The sequence below is a fragment of the Globicephala melas genome, chromosome 5, assembly GCF_963455315.2.
Source record: "Globicephala melas chromosome 5, mGloMel1.2, whole genome shotgun sequence".
Taxonomy (NCBI): Eukaryota; Metazoa; Chordata; class Mammalia; order Artiodactyla; family Delphinidae; genus Globicephala; species Globicephala melas.
The window spans coordinates 71204993-71220567 of record NC_083318.1 but is presented as its reverse complement, the minus strand read 5'-3'; the positions used below and the strand labels follow the sequence as shown (position 1 = coordinate 71220567).

Here is a 15575-nt window from a genome sequence, read left to right as displayed (position 1 = left end):
AGCTGCATGCCTGTAGCCTTCCCTTTATATCATGTTTATTAACTGGTGTGAAAGCCTCTAAACGTTATTTTACCTAACATGTACAATTTGTCCCTAGGGATTATCAGTGTGACACGGTGATGCTCCTCAATCTGATACTGTTTAAAGCCGCTGATTCTTCTCGAAGTATCTATGAAGTTGCTATGCAACTTTTACAGGTTTGTAAACAAACGTTAATTAAAATATATTTTTGCTCGGGATTTAATGAAGCATAATAATCTGTTCTTGCCTTGAAAGTATGCTAACATTCAGCTCTATTTTTAATAGTGGGGTATGGTGTTAATTCCTGATTACCATTAGAAATAGAAGAGTAAAATAATATGGGTCATTTAAGTCTATAAATCATGCAAACTACTCAGAAGTGTCCTGTAGGGGATTATGTATGATACCCTTCCCCTTCCCGCAGCCCCCCTTCCGCTCACCTGTGTGTGCCTCTGTGTGTGTGTGTGTGTGTGTGAGTACTTATAAAAACTGAGTGGTTAAGGCCTATGTGTGCATTTAACTATTTCTGTTCAGATAAGAATAATGCGAATCAAATTTTTTTTTTGAAAATCAAGTGAAAAGTAATTAGCTCTTTTATAATAACCTTTTATAATATTTCTTTATTAGACTGAGGAAAATAACCTAGAAAGTTAACTTATCAAGTGTGGATATATGATTATATCCATTGATAATGGGGTGTGGTTCTTCACTCTTAACCAAGGGTTAAGAATGGGATTCAGGGAGATGCACATTTTTCCAAAGGGTTTGAAGTGGTATTGAGGCTGGTAGGGACCATCTTAGGAATTATACCCTAATGTTTTTATTAATTAAGAAGAAAGTTGAGTAGTGTAGCTCTTTGTATAGTGTAATGTCAAAAGAATTTTTAGCTTACATTCCATATTTAATCTGTTATTAAACAAGATAGGTTTGAAGAATTTTTTTTCAAGTATACATGTTTTTATACAGTCATAGTTTTGAATTGGAAAAGTGGTAAATCTTCTTTAAGTAATTGTATATTAAGTTGCTGAAGTTATTTTCAAACTATGCTACTGGCATTCAACAAAGGGAATGTAAAGGCTTGTAAAGAGTTACAGATCTTTTGCAAACGTTTCTTGGAATTAGAAATTAGCACCTGAAAAACTTTACAACATATATAACTATATAACTTTTAAACTGGAATATTGCTTGGGAGAAGATTTTATATTTTTCATTATAGCTGAAATTTAGAGGACCCATAAAATCTTAAATCAATGGAGTGTACATTCTTGTAGATCCTGGAACCGAAGATGTTTCGCTATGCTCACAAATTGGAGGTTCAGAGAACAGATGGAGTACTCAGCCAGCTGTCTCCTCTGCCGCATCTGTATTCTGTTTCATATTATCAGTTGTCCGAAGAACTAGCAAGGGCATATCCTGAGCTAACTCTCGCCATATTCTCAGGTATGATCATTGAACTGGTTAATAGTTTTTCTTTAGCAACCATTTTGAGAAAAACTACTTTTAGGAAATTTAAATATATGAAATTTGAGGTTGAATCAAAACCAAACGTGTCTTTATATAAGATAATCTTTTTTCTTTCGTATGAACTCTTAACACTTACCTACCATGATATTGAGATTGCTTATTAAAAATCTCTGCAGGGATTCTAACTTTGGCCTCCATTCTCCACCTCAACCCAGCTTTAAAAAAAGAAAGGTAGAAGGGGGCTTCACAGGCAATTGAAGAGTATTTCTTTAGTAGACATAGAACTTCCTGAATCTTCTGGTATGCAGTTTATCTTGTGTATTGGTCTGTGTTTAATAATAAAAATAGACAGGGATAGAGATACAAGTTTCTTTCTATAAGTAAAAGCTCTAATCTTAGGGAAAGGTCCTGCACTGCCTTAAGCAAAACTATTGCTAGGAACCCACTTTGCATTCTGGTCCAGTTTCCTTTCCTTGTGGGCCAACAGATATTCTTGGCAGGAGTTTTGAAAACATCAGGGCTGTGTCAGGCAAGATGTCCTGTATATCTAGGCCTCCCAGGATTTAGATTTAAGATAATTTGGGGGTTCATCCAGCTTAACCTCTGTCCAGTGAGCACACTATTGCAGATGCCCCCATAGTGCTTTATCCTTTAACTGAAAAGTTTTAATTATAATATTTACAAAAGACACTCAGCTAGTTTTTCTGCTCTTCATCTGCAACAAGATCTTGTTCTAATCCAAGTACTAGAAATGCACCAAAATTGGCGTGCAGGGAATAACAGAGTTCTTAAGTGGATCCTTTCCTTCATTTGGGCTCAAGGCATAGAAGCCTTGGCCTTCTTTGCACATCTTTCCACAGTACCTATTTTAGTGTTGGAGATAGTTTGATTCCCATCCCTAACTGACCTGAGTGGGGAAAAAACAACTTCAGTTCTCCTAACATTCAGTTTTTAAAGCAGCTCACGTGTTTGGTTTGCACTGATAAATGGCAGCAGTCAAGCCCCTTCCTTTTTCCCGGCTCCCACAGTCCTGATAGCCCTTTCAAGATGGACATGGATGGTCATCAACGCAAAGTAGTAACCACCGTCAACACTAATTTTGCTGCTGCTGGGCTTCTTCTGGAGGCTCCAGCACAGAAAACAGAGGAGTCCTCTGGGTCTCAGAGTTCATGAAATTGGTCAGGATGGCAGTGGGTGTTGCCATGGCCCCGGCTGCTCTATGCACTTACAACCCCCTGGCCAGGATCTCTTCATTCAGCTACTTTCAGAGCTCCAGGTCTAATAGTTCATACTCATGGCAATAACATTGACCCATTAACAGAAGGGCTTCTTGTAAAAAGTTAGAATTGAGCATAAATACGTGCAAGGCACTGGACTGAGCAGTTCACTGGTCCTGTGTTGAATGTGCACAATAACTCCATGATGCAGCTGCTTTTGTTACCTTCTTACAGAACAATCAATTGAGGATCAGAGGTTGACAGGTTGGCCCTAGGTCAACCTGTAGGTATGTGGCAGAGCTGGGATTCAAACCCAGGTGTGTGTGATTCCAGAGCCAAGTTCCAAATCACTATGCTTCCATATTTATTCCTTCTGATGAGTAAATAGGTATAAGACCTAGTGGGCAAAACGGGACTTGAGGAGAAAGAAGGTTTGTACTTAAAGTGATTTATGGAAATTAAATAGCATATAAAAACTCACAGGCTTTGGAATCAACCTTGTATTTGAATCCTCTGCCACTTGATCATTGACCTTGGGCAAGTTACTTGGACTGTCCACCACACAGGTTTGTCATGAGCATTAAATGAGATGAATGTTAAAGCAATAGGCACATCATAGGCGTCTCCCCTAGATAAAACCGAAATATGTGAGATTTTTCATGGGTCACTTTAAATTAATCCATGTATAAAGATTGTCTTTTATAATTACATTTATTTATTTATTTGGTAAAAAGCATACATAGTAAAATTTACCATATTAATCATTTTAACTGTACAGTTCAGTAGTGTTAAATATATTTACATTGTTATGAAACAGATCTCCAGAAATGTTTCATCCTGCAGAACTGAAACTTTATACCTAGTAAACAGTAACCACCCTTTTCCTGAACTTCCCCCAGCTCCTGGTAACCACCATTCTGCTTTCTATTTCTATGAATTTGACTATGTTAGATACATCACATAAGTAGAATCACACAGCATTTGTGGCTTTATGACTAGCTTATTTTACTTAGCATAATGTCCTCAAGCATTCATCCATATTGTACCACATAACAGGATTTCTTTCCTTTTTAGAGCTGCAGAGTATTCTATTATATGTATATACCACATTTTGTTTATCCATTTATCAGTGGACATTTGGAGTGCTTCCACTTCTTGGCCACTGTAAATAGTGCTGCTATGAACGTGGTTGTGCAAATATCTCTTCAAGACCCTGCTTGCAATTCTTTTGGATACATGCTCAGAAATGGAATTACTAGCTCATATGATAGTTCTGTTTTTAATTTTTTGAGGAGCTCTTATGCTGTTTTCATAGCAGTTGCACCATTTTACAATCTCACCCATAGTGTGCAGACATTTGTTTTTCTTAACCGCCAGAGATATTTTATATAAAAGCTAAGTGTGCGGGCTTCCCTGGTGGCGCAGTGGTTGAGAGTCCGCCTGCCAATGCAGGGGACACGGGTTCGTGCCCCGGTCCGGGAGGATCCCACATGCCGCGGAGAGGCTGGGCCCGTGAGCCATGACCGCTGAGCCTGCGCGTCTGGAGCCTGTGCTCCGCAACGGGAGAGGCCACAACAGTGAGAGGCCCGCGTACCGCAAAAAAAAAAAAAAAAAAAAAAGCTAAGTGTGTGATATATGTTAGCGGCTATCTTTTCTTTATGATGTCATCAATGGCAAATTCATTAAAAGGAGAAACAGTGCTCATAATTCTTAAATGTAATGAATAAAATCTGGCTTGCTGTTTTTTAAGAATTAAAAAGTTAAATTTAAAAATTAAATTTAAATTCATTATAAGTCAAAGGAAACCACAATTACATCAGTCGTTCCCTCTTTGACTTGTTCTTAATTACAGAGATAAGCCAGAGAATTCAGACAGCTCACCCTTCTGGGAGGCAAGTAATGCTGCACTACCTGTTACCGTGGATGAACAACATCGAGTTGGTGGATTTAAAACCGTTGCCCACAGCAAGGCGACATGATGAAGATGAAGATGATTCCTTAAAAGACCGAGAACTTATGGTGACCAGCCGGCGCTGGTTACGAGGAGAAGGCTGGGGATCCCCACAAGCCACTGCCATGGTTTTGAATAATCTGATGTACATGACAGCAAAGGTAATGTGGTTTTTGTATTTGCAGTTGCTGGACAGAATTACCAAGTTAGGAGTAAACAGGTTAGAAACAGACAAAGAGATTAGATAATCCTGTGGTAACCAAACAAGTATGTGTTATCAGTAAGTTCCTTTCTTTAAAAAACTTCTCATTAGATATAAAATGTCTTCTTTTTGGTTGCGGGGAGCTAAAATCATATGTGCTTAATGATACTTGGGTTCCGATTTGTTGAAAGAAATGATGGTTCCTCTAAAGTGTGGAAAAGATTAAAGCTGTCTGTCAAAGCGTTATTTTCTATTATTTCATGACATGGCAAGTTTGATATTGAAAAGACAGCCGTTACTAAAGTGTCTGCTGTGTTTTCTGCCTCTAGTATGGTGATGAGCTGGCCTGGTCGGAGGTGGAGAATGTGTGGACCACACTCGCAGATGGCTGGCCAAAAAACCTGAAAATAATTTTGCACTTTTTGATCAGCATTTGTGGAGTGAATAGTGAACCAAGCCTCTTGCCTTACGTATGTGTTCAAGTTCATTTACTTTTTATTTATTTTTTTAATATATATATTTACCCAGTGTCTTGTGATGTCAGAGTCTGGGCAGCAGTAGACCAGCAGAGGCAAAGCAGGGGCCAAGATGAGGCAAATCAGGAAATAGCACATGGATTTATCCATTGATTCATTTAACAGGTATCATCTGGCTTTACTACAGGCTAGGTGTTCTTCTAGGTTCTGATGGATGCTACAGATTTTATTCTTTGAACCTATACCTAATTTATTTAATGAATAAATCAGTAGTAAAGTGCAGTCATGGTAAGGGCTACAAAGGAAAATTGCAGAGTCCTGAGAGTGGATAACTTTGGAATCACCACCGTCTGGGAGGATTAGATATGATACTGGAGAGAAAGTGATATGGAAGTGGAGAGATGTTAGTAGTTTTTCCTATCAGGAGCTGGCATTGGGATATTGGAGCAGGATGGGAAGTGAGAGCTCAGTGCTTATGGAATCATGCCGTAAGGCTTCTAGAAGCAAGGAAAAGCATGATAAGAGATATACAGTGAAGAATATGTCTTTGCCTTCTAGAGGGAAAGCAATACTTAAATCTGCTCAGGTTAAGAGAACAGCGTGAAACTATCAAACATGAAGGTTAAACTGAATATACACGCATGCACGCAAACACACACGTGTATATGTAGATATAGCTATCAGTGACATGGTAGCATCTCCTTAAAGTATGTCCACAGAAGACTAGCTCTGCAGAATGTTGCTCTGAAAGTTCTTATGGATCCTACTTTAAATGAACCAGTTAACTTGAATCCTGAAAGCACTGTTCTGAAGGCACGTCACAAGATTAACCTTCAGTGAGAAGCACTTAGAGAAAGGTGGGTGTTTGGTTCCAAACAACACCATCACACATTACCTCTTGACCTCACGTCCTAATACTCTCCCTCAGGCCCCCTGCCCTTGAGCCACGCTGACTCCGCTGCTGTCCTGCTTTCACACCAGGCATCCCGCCCGGGGGCCTTGGTACTTACTTTCCTCTCTCTCCCAGACAGCCACATTGCTCACTGCTGCACCTCCTTCAGACGTTTCCTCAAATGTCAGTTCTCACTTGATACTTTTGCTGGTCATCTTGTCTAAAACTGCAAATGCCCTGCCCCCCACCCGTACGCTCTTCTTTTCCTTTCCCTGTTTCATTGATTTTCCTAGCACTTATCATCAAACTTGTTATATATTTTACCTCTTTGGCTCATAACTTTTGCCTCAGTCAGTCCAGTGGATTGTCAGCTCCTTAAGAGCAGGAATTTTGGTCTGCTTAGTTCATTGCCTTCTTGCCAGAGCCTGGACTAGTGCCTGACACACAGAATCTTCCCCTTAATCAGACGAATGAATGAGTGAGTCGGGGTTGGCACTAGAAACAGGCATGAAGCTATAATTCTAAGAAGCCAAGATGAAGTTCATTCAGGGCATAGCCATTTGCCAGAAGTTTTAAAAGAGCTACTTTTAATGACAATAATAATAATTTCTTAATTGTCGTTTCTTAAGCACTACTTAGAGGCCAGGCACGGTATAAGCACTTCATCTCCATTACTTAATTTCCGGAAGAAATCTATGGCCTTGCTAAGATTACTGCAGTTTTACAGATGAATAAAATAAGATAGAAAGAAGAGTAATTTCCTCAAAGCCGCACAGCCATTTAGCTCTGTCTTCATGGAGCTGGAATTCCAACCCAGAGCTGTTGGTGAAAAGTCAGTGAAAGCTTCTTGGACAGGCAGTGAAGCTGGAGCGGGGATGGGGCTTGAAGACCTGACAGGATTAGAGTCAGGAGTGTCAACTCAGATGACCTGGGTCAGAGCAAAGGCACAGAGGAAGAAACATACTTGACGTTTCCTGGGTCAGAGGAGACTGGACTTGGGAACAGAGAATTAGCAAATAGTTAGAACAGCTCGGAGAGCTCAAGAGCTGTGTGGAGGACGGTCAGTTATCATTAGGGAGCTGTATCAGATTTTTGGTATGATGTGATAAAGCATGTTGTAAGATTTGTCTGGGGGTCATCTAATAAGACAGAGCTTCTCACGTGTCTGTACGCACGTGAGTCGTCTGGGGATCTTGTTCTGGTTCTGAGTCTGGAGGTGAGGGTGAGGCCTGAGATTCTGTATTTCTAGCAAGCTCAGATGACGCTGCATCTTCTGCGAGGGCCTCATTTTGAGTAGTAAGGATTAAAGTAGAGACAAAAAAGAGAGATCAGCCCATTTCAATAATACATATTACTAAAATATACCTATAAAGCATACTACTGAAAAGTTTTTTTCAGTTATTTAACTCGTACTGTGTACTAGGGCTTTTTAAAGTGCTTTATAAATTTTAATTTACTTAATCCTAACAACCCTATGAAGTAGGTGACATTGTCCCTAATTGCAGAAGAGAAAACTGAGGGGAACTTTCCAGATCGCCTAGCTAGTAAAAGTTACATCTGCACTCCAATCCAGACTGTGTCGTTGGAGTTCTAGATTCTCACTCTTAGTCAACACTCTATACTGCTGGCTGAATATAGAGAACGGGGAAGGCAGAATAAATGATGAATCCTGGGTTTGAAGGCTGGCTGAATAAAAATATGAGGAAAATCTTAGGATGATATTAATTGAAAGTTTCCATTGAAAGAGAAACTGATTTAAAGAAAGGCAAGTTATCTTTTGCTTTTCTAAGAAAACCCCAGAAAGGAAAAGGAAGTAGATAACTTTATGGACACCATTAAACAATACATTTAGGTCATCCTAATTAGATATAATGTTGAGGGTTAGAGGGAAGATAGAACAGTACTTATAAAGCTGATTAATATCTGATTGCTAATCAGTGTCTATTCAAATTAAGATTGTGCTTATTCATCTACCACTTAAATTTGAACTTACTCTGATAAAATTTGTCTCAACACAAGTTTGTGAGATAAAAATTGTGCTTTTTCTTTTCCAAACAATTTCTTTTGTGACAGGTGAAGAAAGTTATTGTATATTTAGGTAGAGACAAAACAATGCAGTTGCTAGAAGAACTGGTGAGTGAACTACAGCTGACCGACCCTGTCAGTTCAGGCGTCACTCACATGGATAATCCCCCATATTACCGCATCACTTCCAGCTATAAAATCCCTTCTGTCACCTCAGGTGAGACGTCATTTAAAACCGACTACTTTGTATAAAAAGAGAAGCTTTCCATAACTGTTCATTTTAGCAAGCGTTTGCTTTAAATATCATCATAAAGAAAACAAGCAAACATGAATCATATATCTAATTAACCGGACAAAACTTTGTAAATCCTCATATGAGTAAACAAGTTTGACAGTGTAAGGATTCGTAATGTGATAAAGGGAAACATACTTACATACTTATTTAGAACTGGAATATACATTTATATATCTCTATACAACAAATGCTTTTTTAAAATGACTATAATTAGTATGTAAATATAGAAAATGCTCACTTATTGAAAATTACTGTGTAATTTCATATTATAACTATTTGGGCATATATTATACATAGTATCCAATCACATGAGGTATATACTTTTATGTATACCCATATACTTATAGTTATTGTAATATTTGGAGTTGAAGAAACTACATTGCTGTGGGAATAACTTTCATTGAAAATATAATATCTGGGCTATTGTAGGTTAAATTTCTATGAATTTCTTTGCCATTCAGTTTATATTAAATGTTTTTGTGATGTTAATAACATTGTATAATTAGAAATCTCTCATACTATATAATTTATTTTTGTCATCTATTTCCATCTTTTTGTTATACTTTCCAAGAGGTTTCTAATAATGCTTCTATTGAATTTTTCATATCTGCTAGAATGTTTTTAATTCCAAAGAGAGGTTTTTTTAATTAGAATATTCTTAGGAGCGTCCTATTCATGTTTCATGGTTGGACTGTCTTCTGTATATTTGATAAAATTTTCTACCAGTGAAAGTTCCTATTTTCTTTATATTGCTGTGTTTTTGTTTTGGTTTGTCTTAGTAAAAGCTTTCCTCAAAAGCCTACCAATTCTGGATCTGTCTTTTCATAAACAGTTCACTTAACAGGCATATTAAAAAGTTGATTGGGTGTTCTGTAGGTATATGTGGAACTTATTTTGTCCTTTGTTGTATGACGATTTCGTCGATAGAAGTATACATAGGTCTTTTCTCTTGCAGTAATCAGATTCCCCAGAGAAAACTCTTCTAGTCCACTGCCTAGAGTAGAAGGTGTAGGGGTGTGTGTGTGTGTGTGTGTGTGTGTGTGTGTGTGTGTGTGTGTGTGTGTGTGTGTGTGTGTGTGTGTGTGTGTGTGTGTGTGTGTGTACCAATACATATAGTCCATACATACACACACTTGCACAGTCTTCAAGCCTTCTGGTAGCCCAGTGGTGTAAGAAGGTTGCCGGGGGATCCAATGGCAAATTTATGTATGTATGTATGTATGTTTTCACTTAGTCTTCGTATCCTCAGTAAAGTACTTCCTCCTTCACCTGTATGTGGTGTGCCCTAGTCCAGAAATCCTCTGATTTACTCACATCAGAAGAGACTTCTGGAAGTGAGGAGAGAGAGCTACCCAGTTACAGGAGGCAGAGGGGTAGATCTTGGGAACCAGCTACTTATGAAAGAGATTTTCAACCATTCTTGCCTTTTTTTTTTTTTTTTTTTTTTTTTGCGGTCCGCGGGCCTCTCACTGTTGTGGCCTCTCCCGTTGCGGAGCACAGGCTCCAGATGCGCAGGCTGAGAGGCCATGGCTCACAGGCCCAGCCGCTCTGCGGCATGTGGGATCTTCCCAGACCGGGGCATGAACCCATGTCCCCTGCATCGGCAGGCGGACTCTCAACCACTGCACCACCAGGGGAGCCCCATTCTTGCCTTTTTTAGCACCTCCTTCAACCCCTACTTCCAGAGGTACTTGAAGCCACTAATTCCTGACCTTTTGGAGGTTCAGCAGTATAGATACGGAAGCTTCTTGTTTCCTCCACTAACAGCTCTGGATTCAGCCTTCTTAACACTTGATTACTTCCTGTCCATTTGTTTTCCAGTATCCATAATTTTGTTGCTGTGTCTCCTTACCCTCTTGGTCGTTAAGAGTACATTCCTTTTTAAAAATCACCTTCTCATTTTAATGGAGTTTTGACATCTATAATTTGAAATCTTTTGTTCTTATTGAGCTATCCTAGGTTTTAAATTCATAGATACTGTTTTGTCTATGATTACAGGAACTACTTCTAGTAGCAATACAATGGTAGCTCCCATGGACGGCAATCCCGATAATAAGCCCATAAAAGAGAATATTGAAGAGAGGTAAGTACTTCTCTGTTCTTCATTAGCCTGTCAGTTTGACGTATGCAGATTATCATCAGCATAAATGATAATTTCTGCATTGGAATGTATATTTCATTGTGTTAAAATTCTAGTGAGGAAATATATTTCCATATTGGAAATTTTCCTCATTGACTATTTTAACATTAAAGATGCTGGCATGCTAGATTTTTTAATATGCACTAATGGATGAATAGGTAGAGTATGGTCAGTCACTTTTTGTGTGGCTACATTTTTAAACTTTTCTAAATGGATATTTACTCTGCCTGTTTTATATGGAATAGGTTTCATCAGCACATTATTATCACAACAATTTAAGAAAAATCTTCAGGTAGAAATAATTGACTTCAAAGCTTAAGCTTTTGAATTGTAATGTGGAAATTAATATATATGTCATAGTAAACTTTAGTATTTTGTGTACTGTGTTCTTTTTTAAGCAAAGAAAGTGAAACATAAAGTACAAATACCACTTTACCATGAACTGTGACTAACTCAGTGATCATTCTCATAGCTATGTGCACCTAGACATCTACAGTGGACTAAACAGTCATTTAAATCGTCAACATCACAGACTAGAATCTCGATACAGTAGCAGCTCTGGAGGATCTTATGAAGAAGAAAAAAGTAATACATTCCAAATGTTTTTTTTTTAATAACTGCGATGGCAAGGTGTACTATCATTATATTAATGTTAATAAATATATTCTTCCCAGAAGTTGTTTTTAAGAAGGGTATTTAACTGCCACTAGTGGTGTTCCAACATAATGTGAAATGTCTTGATTTTAAGAAGCAACGTAAGTGGGGGAAATATGTTTCAAAAGCACAGGTTCCCTGTAGATAAATCAAAAGGAACATAAGAATTCGTTCTCAAGAAGCATCATAGAACAGACATTGACCAACAGGCTGCTTTTTTGAACAGATTTGAACTTGCGTGGGATTCACGTTTTACTAAAACGTTCTCCCTTGCAATTGCAAAATGAATAATGTGTCCGAGTCTCATTATAACACTAAGGTAGGGTAGAATAGAAGCACAAGCCTTCAGACTGGAAGGGACCCTGAAGATGATCTGGTCCAATCTCCTCATTTTGCACACGATGGAACTGAGGCCCAGAGAGGTTAAGTGACTTACCCATGTCACACAGAACTCACATTTCCTGATGGCCTTTCTTACTGCACCCTGCAGCCCCACTGTGGTAGAGCAGATTTCCTTTGAAGATGGGTTTGTACTGGCCCTATCTCAGGAAATTTAGAACTGAGTAACTTACCAGAAGGCCCTTGTTACAAGGCAGCTTTACCCATAATGCGGTCTCATAGCTTGGACATCAATTGTGGAATCATGATGAAGTGTTCGTGTAGTTTTGCTTTGATTTAAAGGATGGAACCTGAATTGATATCTCTTTTCTCTCTCTGATTTGCTTAATCTGATAAGATTTGTACCCATGTCTACCTAGCAAACATATGTCCAAATAGTGGGAAATTCTTTTTATCACTTTCCAGTGCTATAAATAGTTGGTGTTTTACTAGAGTTTGCTTATATTGGCGGAAAGTAGATGGTGTAGACAATGAGATCATTTTATTTTGATAGGTGATTCAATGCCACTTTATTCTAATTGGCGACTGAAAGTGATGGAGCATAATCAAGGAGAGCCACTACCCTTCCCACCAGCTGGAGGCTGCTGGTCACCACTGGTGGATTACTTGCCTGAAACGTCATCACCTGGATTACCTCTTCACAGGTGGACCACAGTGTCATTCCTATTTCATATGAGCCAAACCACTGTTTAACACTTCCAGCTTTCTTTACGCTGACAACACAAAACATGAGAAACCTTCTGTCTTTTGATACTGCAACAAATTCGATCCGTGCGTTTAGATTTTAAGAAATCTAAAAACTCACACTTCTCACTGTTTACAATTAGTATTACTAAATCTAATTCTGCTGCTGCTGCTTTTCTGGGTGTCTGGCATAGTTACTTGACCTTTCTGGGACCCAGTTACTACATCTGAAAAATATTATTTTCCGGTAGTAGGCAGTATTATTTTGAATTGAGTTAAGCTGATTTCTATTTAGCAAAAATCACAATAGAACAGTTACCGCATTCTTTCGAAATGTATTATTGTACCAAACATGTACTGAACACCTACTATGTGGCAAGCAGTGTGCTAGGCCTTAGGGTTGAAGATGAAGAAAATATGGGCCTTGACTTCAAGGAGCCCTCAGCCAGATAGGTTTTTTCTAAAACTATCATGTAACAGTTTCTTCAGCTGTATTTCTTTTCTTCTTTTTTTCTTGAGAAATTGTATTTTTTCCATAAAAGACAATATTAAAATCTTCAAGTAATTTGCATAAGATTTTCTCTAGGTTTACTCTAGTGACACATGAATAATGCTCTTGTTTGTCATAGGTGTAACATAGCCGTCATCCTTTTGACGGATCTCATTATCGATCATAGTGTGAAGGTGGAATGGGGAAGCTACCTCCATCTTCTTCTTCATGCAGTCTTTATAGGTAATACATATTCGGCACTAATTCCTTCATTTTATATTTTTGTGATAATTGAAAGTCAGTATAGTATGTTTGTTTGCTTTTTACAGGTTGTATTTTATTTATTTTTTAGTTGAGGTAGAGTTGATTTACAATATTAGTTTCAGGTGTACAAATAATGATTCAAAAAATTTTATAGATTCTACTCCATTTATAGTTATTATAAAATGTCAGCTACATTCCTTGTGCTGTGCCATATACCTTTGTACCTTATTTATTTTATACACAGTAGTTTGTATCTCTTAATTCCCCACCCCTACCTTGCCCCCCCGCCCCCCCGCCCCCGCTTCCCTCTCCTCACTGGTAACCAACTAGTTTCTTCTTTATATCAGTTAGTTGGCTTCTGTCTTGCTGTATTCACTAGTTTGTTTTATATTTTAGATTTCACTTATAAGTGATAACATACAGTATTTGTCTTTTTCTGTCTGACATTTCACTGAGCATAATACCTTCCAGGTCTATCCATGTTGCTGCAAATGGCATTATTTCATTCTTTTTTATGGCTGAGTAGTAGTCCATTGGGTACATAGACCACATTGTCTTTATCCATTCATCTGTTGATAGACACTTAGGTTGCTTCCATGTCGTGGCTGTGGTAAATAATGCTGCTGTGAACATTGGGGTGCATGTATCTTTTCTAGTGTTTTTGTTTTCTCTGGGTATGTGCTCAGGAGTGGGCTTGCTGGATCATATATGGTTGCTCTATTTTTAGTTTTTTGAGGACCCTCCATATTGTTCTCCACAGTGGGAAAGGAGATATGGTTTCAAGAAAGTTTCTTCCTATTTCTCTATTTTCTGTATGTTATTCCATGACACTTTTTACCGTGATTCTTGTGGTCTAGAGCAGAGTTATTCCTAGCCTCTCCTTTAACCACAAACAAGTCTATTATACCCATTCCTATCATACAGGGCATACAGGTATGCCCTCCAGCAGGAAAAACTCTGTAGCAGGAGTAAAATTAATTTACCTCTGGGACTGGGAACTTTCAGAGTAAATGGAAAATGGAGACGGGTACTAAGTGTTTCCCAAAAGAATTAGATTGTGGACAGTCTGATTATTACAGCTAAAACTCCACTGTGCCCTCTGTAACAAACATGTGGGATCCATCACATCAGCAACACTTTTCATGCTTGTAGGATTGCTCTCCTGAAGCAAGTCAAAATAGCCATCTCCTAAATTTTCCTGATATGTACACGTATTATATAGGCACTGCTTTCTTCTTTCAGTAAGCAAACATCTCCTGACTTTCTGTTGTGTTCTAGGCACAAAAAATGCTTGCCTTTAAAAGTTCTTTTACATCTAGTGTTATGTAACAGAGTATTAGCTTCTAAGAGATTGCTAAGTTTTAGACATAAAACACACTGGAAATTTGTCTTGATTCTCCCTAGTCCAGTAGGACAATAGGCTATTGTAAAAGGGTATACACGCTGTAGGCCAATAAAGAACTTGATTGATGTACTATGTCATCTTTCACAAAATATTGTATATAATTTCTGCTTTTCTTTTTAAAATATGAGTTTGATAGCAAGAATACTCACTATTTCTCTTTACTGATGATGATTTTCTACTGTTCTCTTTAGGGTTTGACCACTGCCACCCTGAGGTGTATGAACATTGTAAACGCCTGCTTCTGCACTTGTTAATAGTAATGGGATCCAACAGTAACATCCGAACTGTTGCTTCTGTCCTTCTCAGGAACAAGGAGTTTAATGAGCCCAGGGTGCTTACAGTCAAACAAATTGCACACTTAGATTATACTTTCACAGGTATTTGCTTTAAAAGTACAGTTTGGGGCTCCCCTGGTGGCGCAGTGGCTGAGAGTCCGCCTGCCGATGCAGGGGACACGGGTTCATGCCCCGGTCCGGGAAGATCCCACATGCCGCAGAGCGGCTGGGCCCATGAGCCATGGCCGCTGAGCCTGCGCGTCCAGAGCCTGCGTTCCGCAACAGGAGAGGCCACAACAACGATAGGCCTGCGTACCGCAAAAAAAAAAAAAAAAAAAGTACAGTTTGAAACTGGAACCGTACTTCGTTAATTTGGGATCCTGCATTAGAGAACATCAACTGAAGTTGAGATACTAGAGAATATTTTTTAATGTAGTTTTATTATTTTAACTACATTTTTAATGTAGTTTTATTATTTTAATGTAGTTTTATTATTATTTATTAATAAATTATTGACATTATTTATTAATTCATAGAAGAAGGAATTAAACTTGGAGTATTTGAATCTCTCTTACCTTTAAGGGTCTTTGTCATAAAAATGTTAAACTCACCACATGTAAGTTAAAGGTACAATGAAAGAGTGGCTTAATTTGTTGAGCCCTGGTTATGACAAAGATGGTGAACTTGTATTAGATTCCCCCTACTCTCAAGATCTGAAAAA

The 15575-nt window shown here is 38.3% G+C and overlaps 1 protein-coding gene across 1 annotated transcript in view; it reads left to right on the top strand.

Moving 5' to 3' along the window:
* FRYL (FRY like transcription coactivator) overlaps positions 1 to 15575 on the top strand; it is a 234344-nt gene that overhangs the window by 167133 nt on the left and 51636 nt on the right. The window contains exons 32-41 of the mRNA XM_030880492.3: positions 98 to 197; positions 1293 to 1461; positions 4555 to 4814; positions 5185 to 5325; positions 8297 to 8465; positions 10542 to 10626; positions 11156 to 11268; positions 12230 to 12380; positions 13050 to 13153; positions 14771 to 14956. Coding sequence (XP_030736352.1) covers positions 98 to 197; positions 1293 to 1461; positions 4555 to 4814; positions 5185 to 5325; positions 8297 to 8465; positions 10542 to 10626; positions 11156 to 11268; positions 12230 to 12380; positions 13050 to 13153; positions 14771 to 14956 — 1478 coding nt within the window. The remainder of the gene's footprint in view (positions 1 to 97; positions 198 to 1292; positions 1462 to 4554; positions 4815 to 5184; positions 5326 to 8296; positions 8466 to 10541; positions 10627 to 11155; positions 11269 to 12229; positions 12381 to 13049; positions 13154 to 14770; positions 14957 to 15575) is intronic.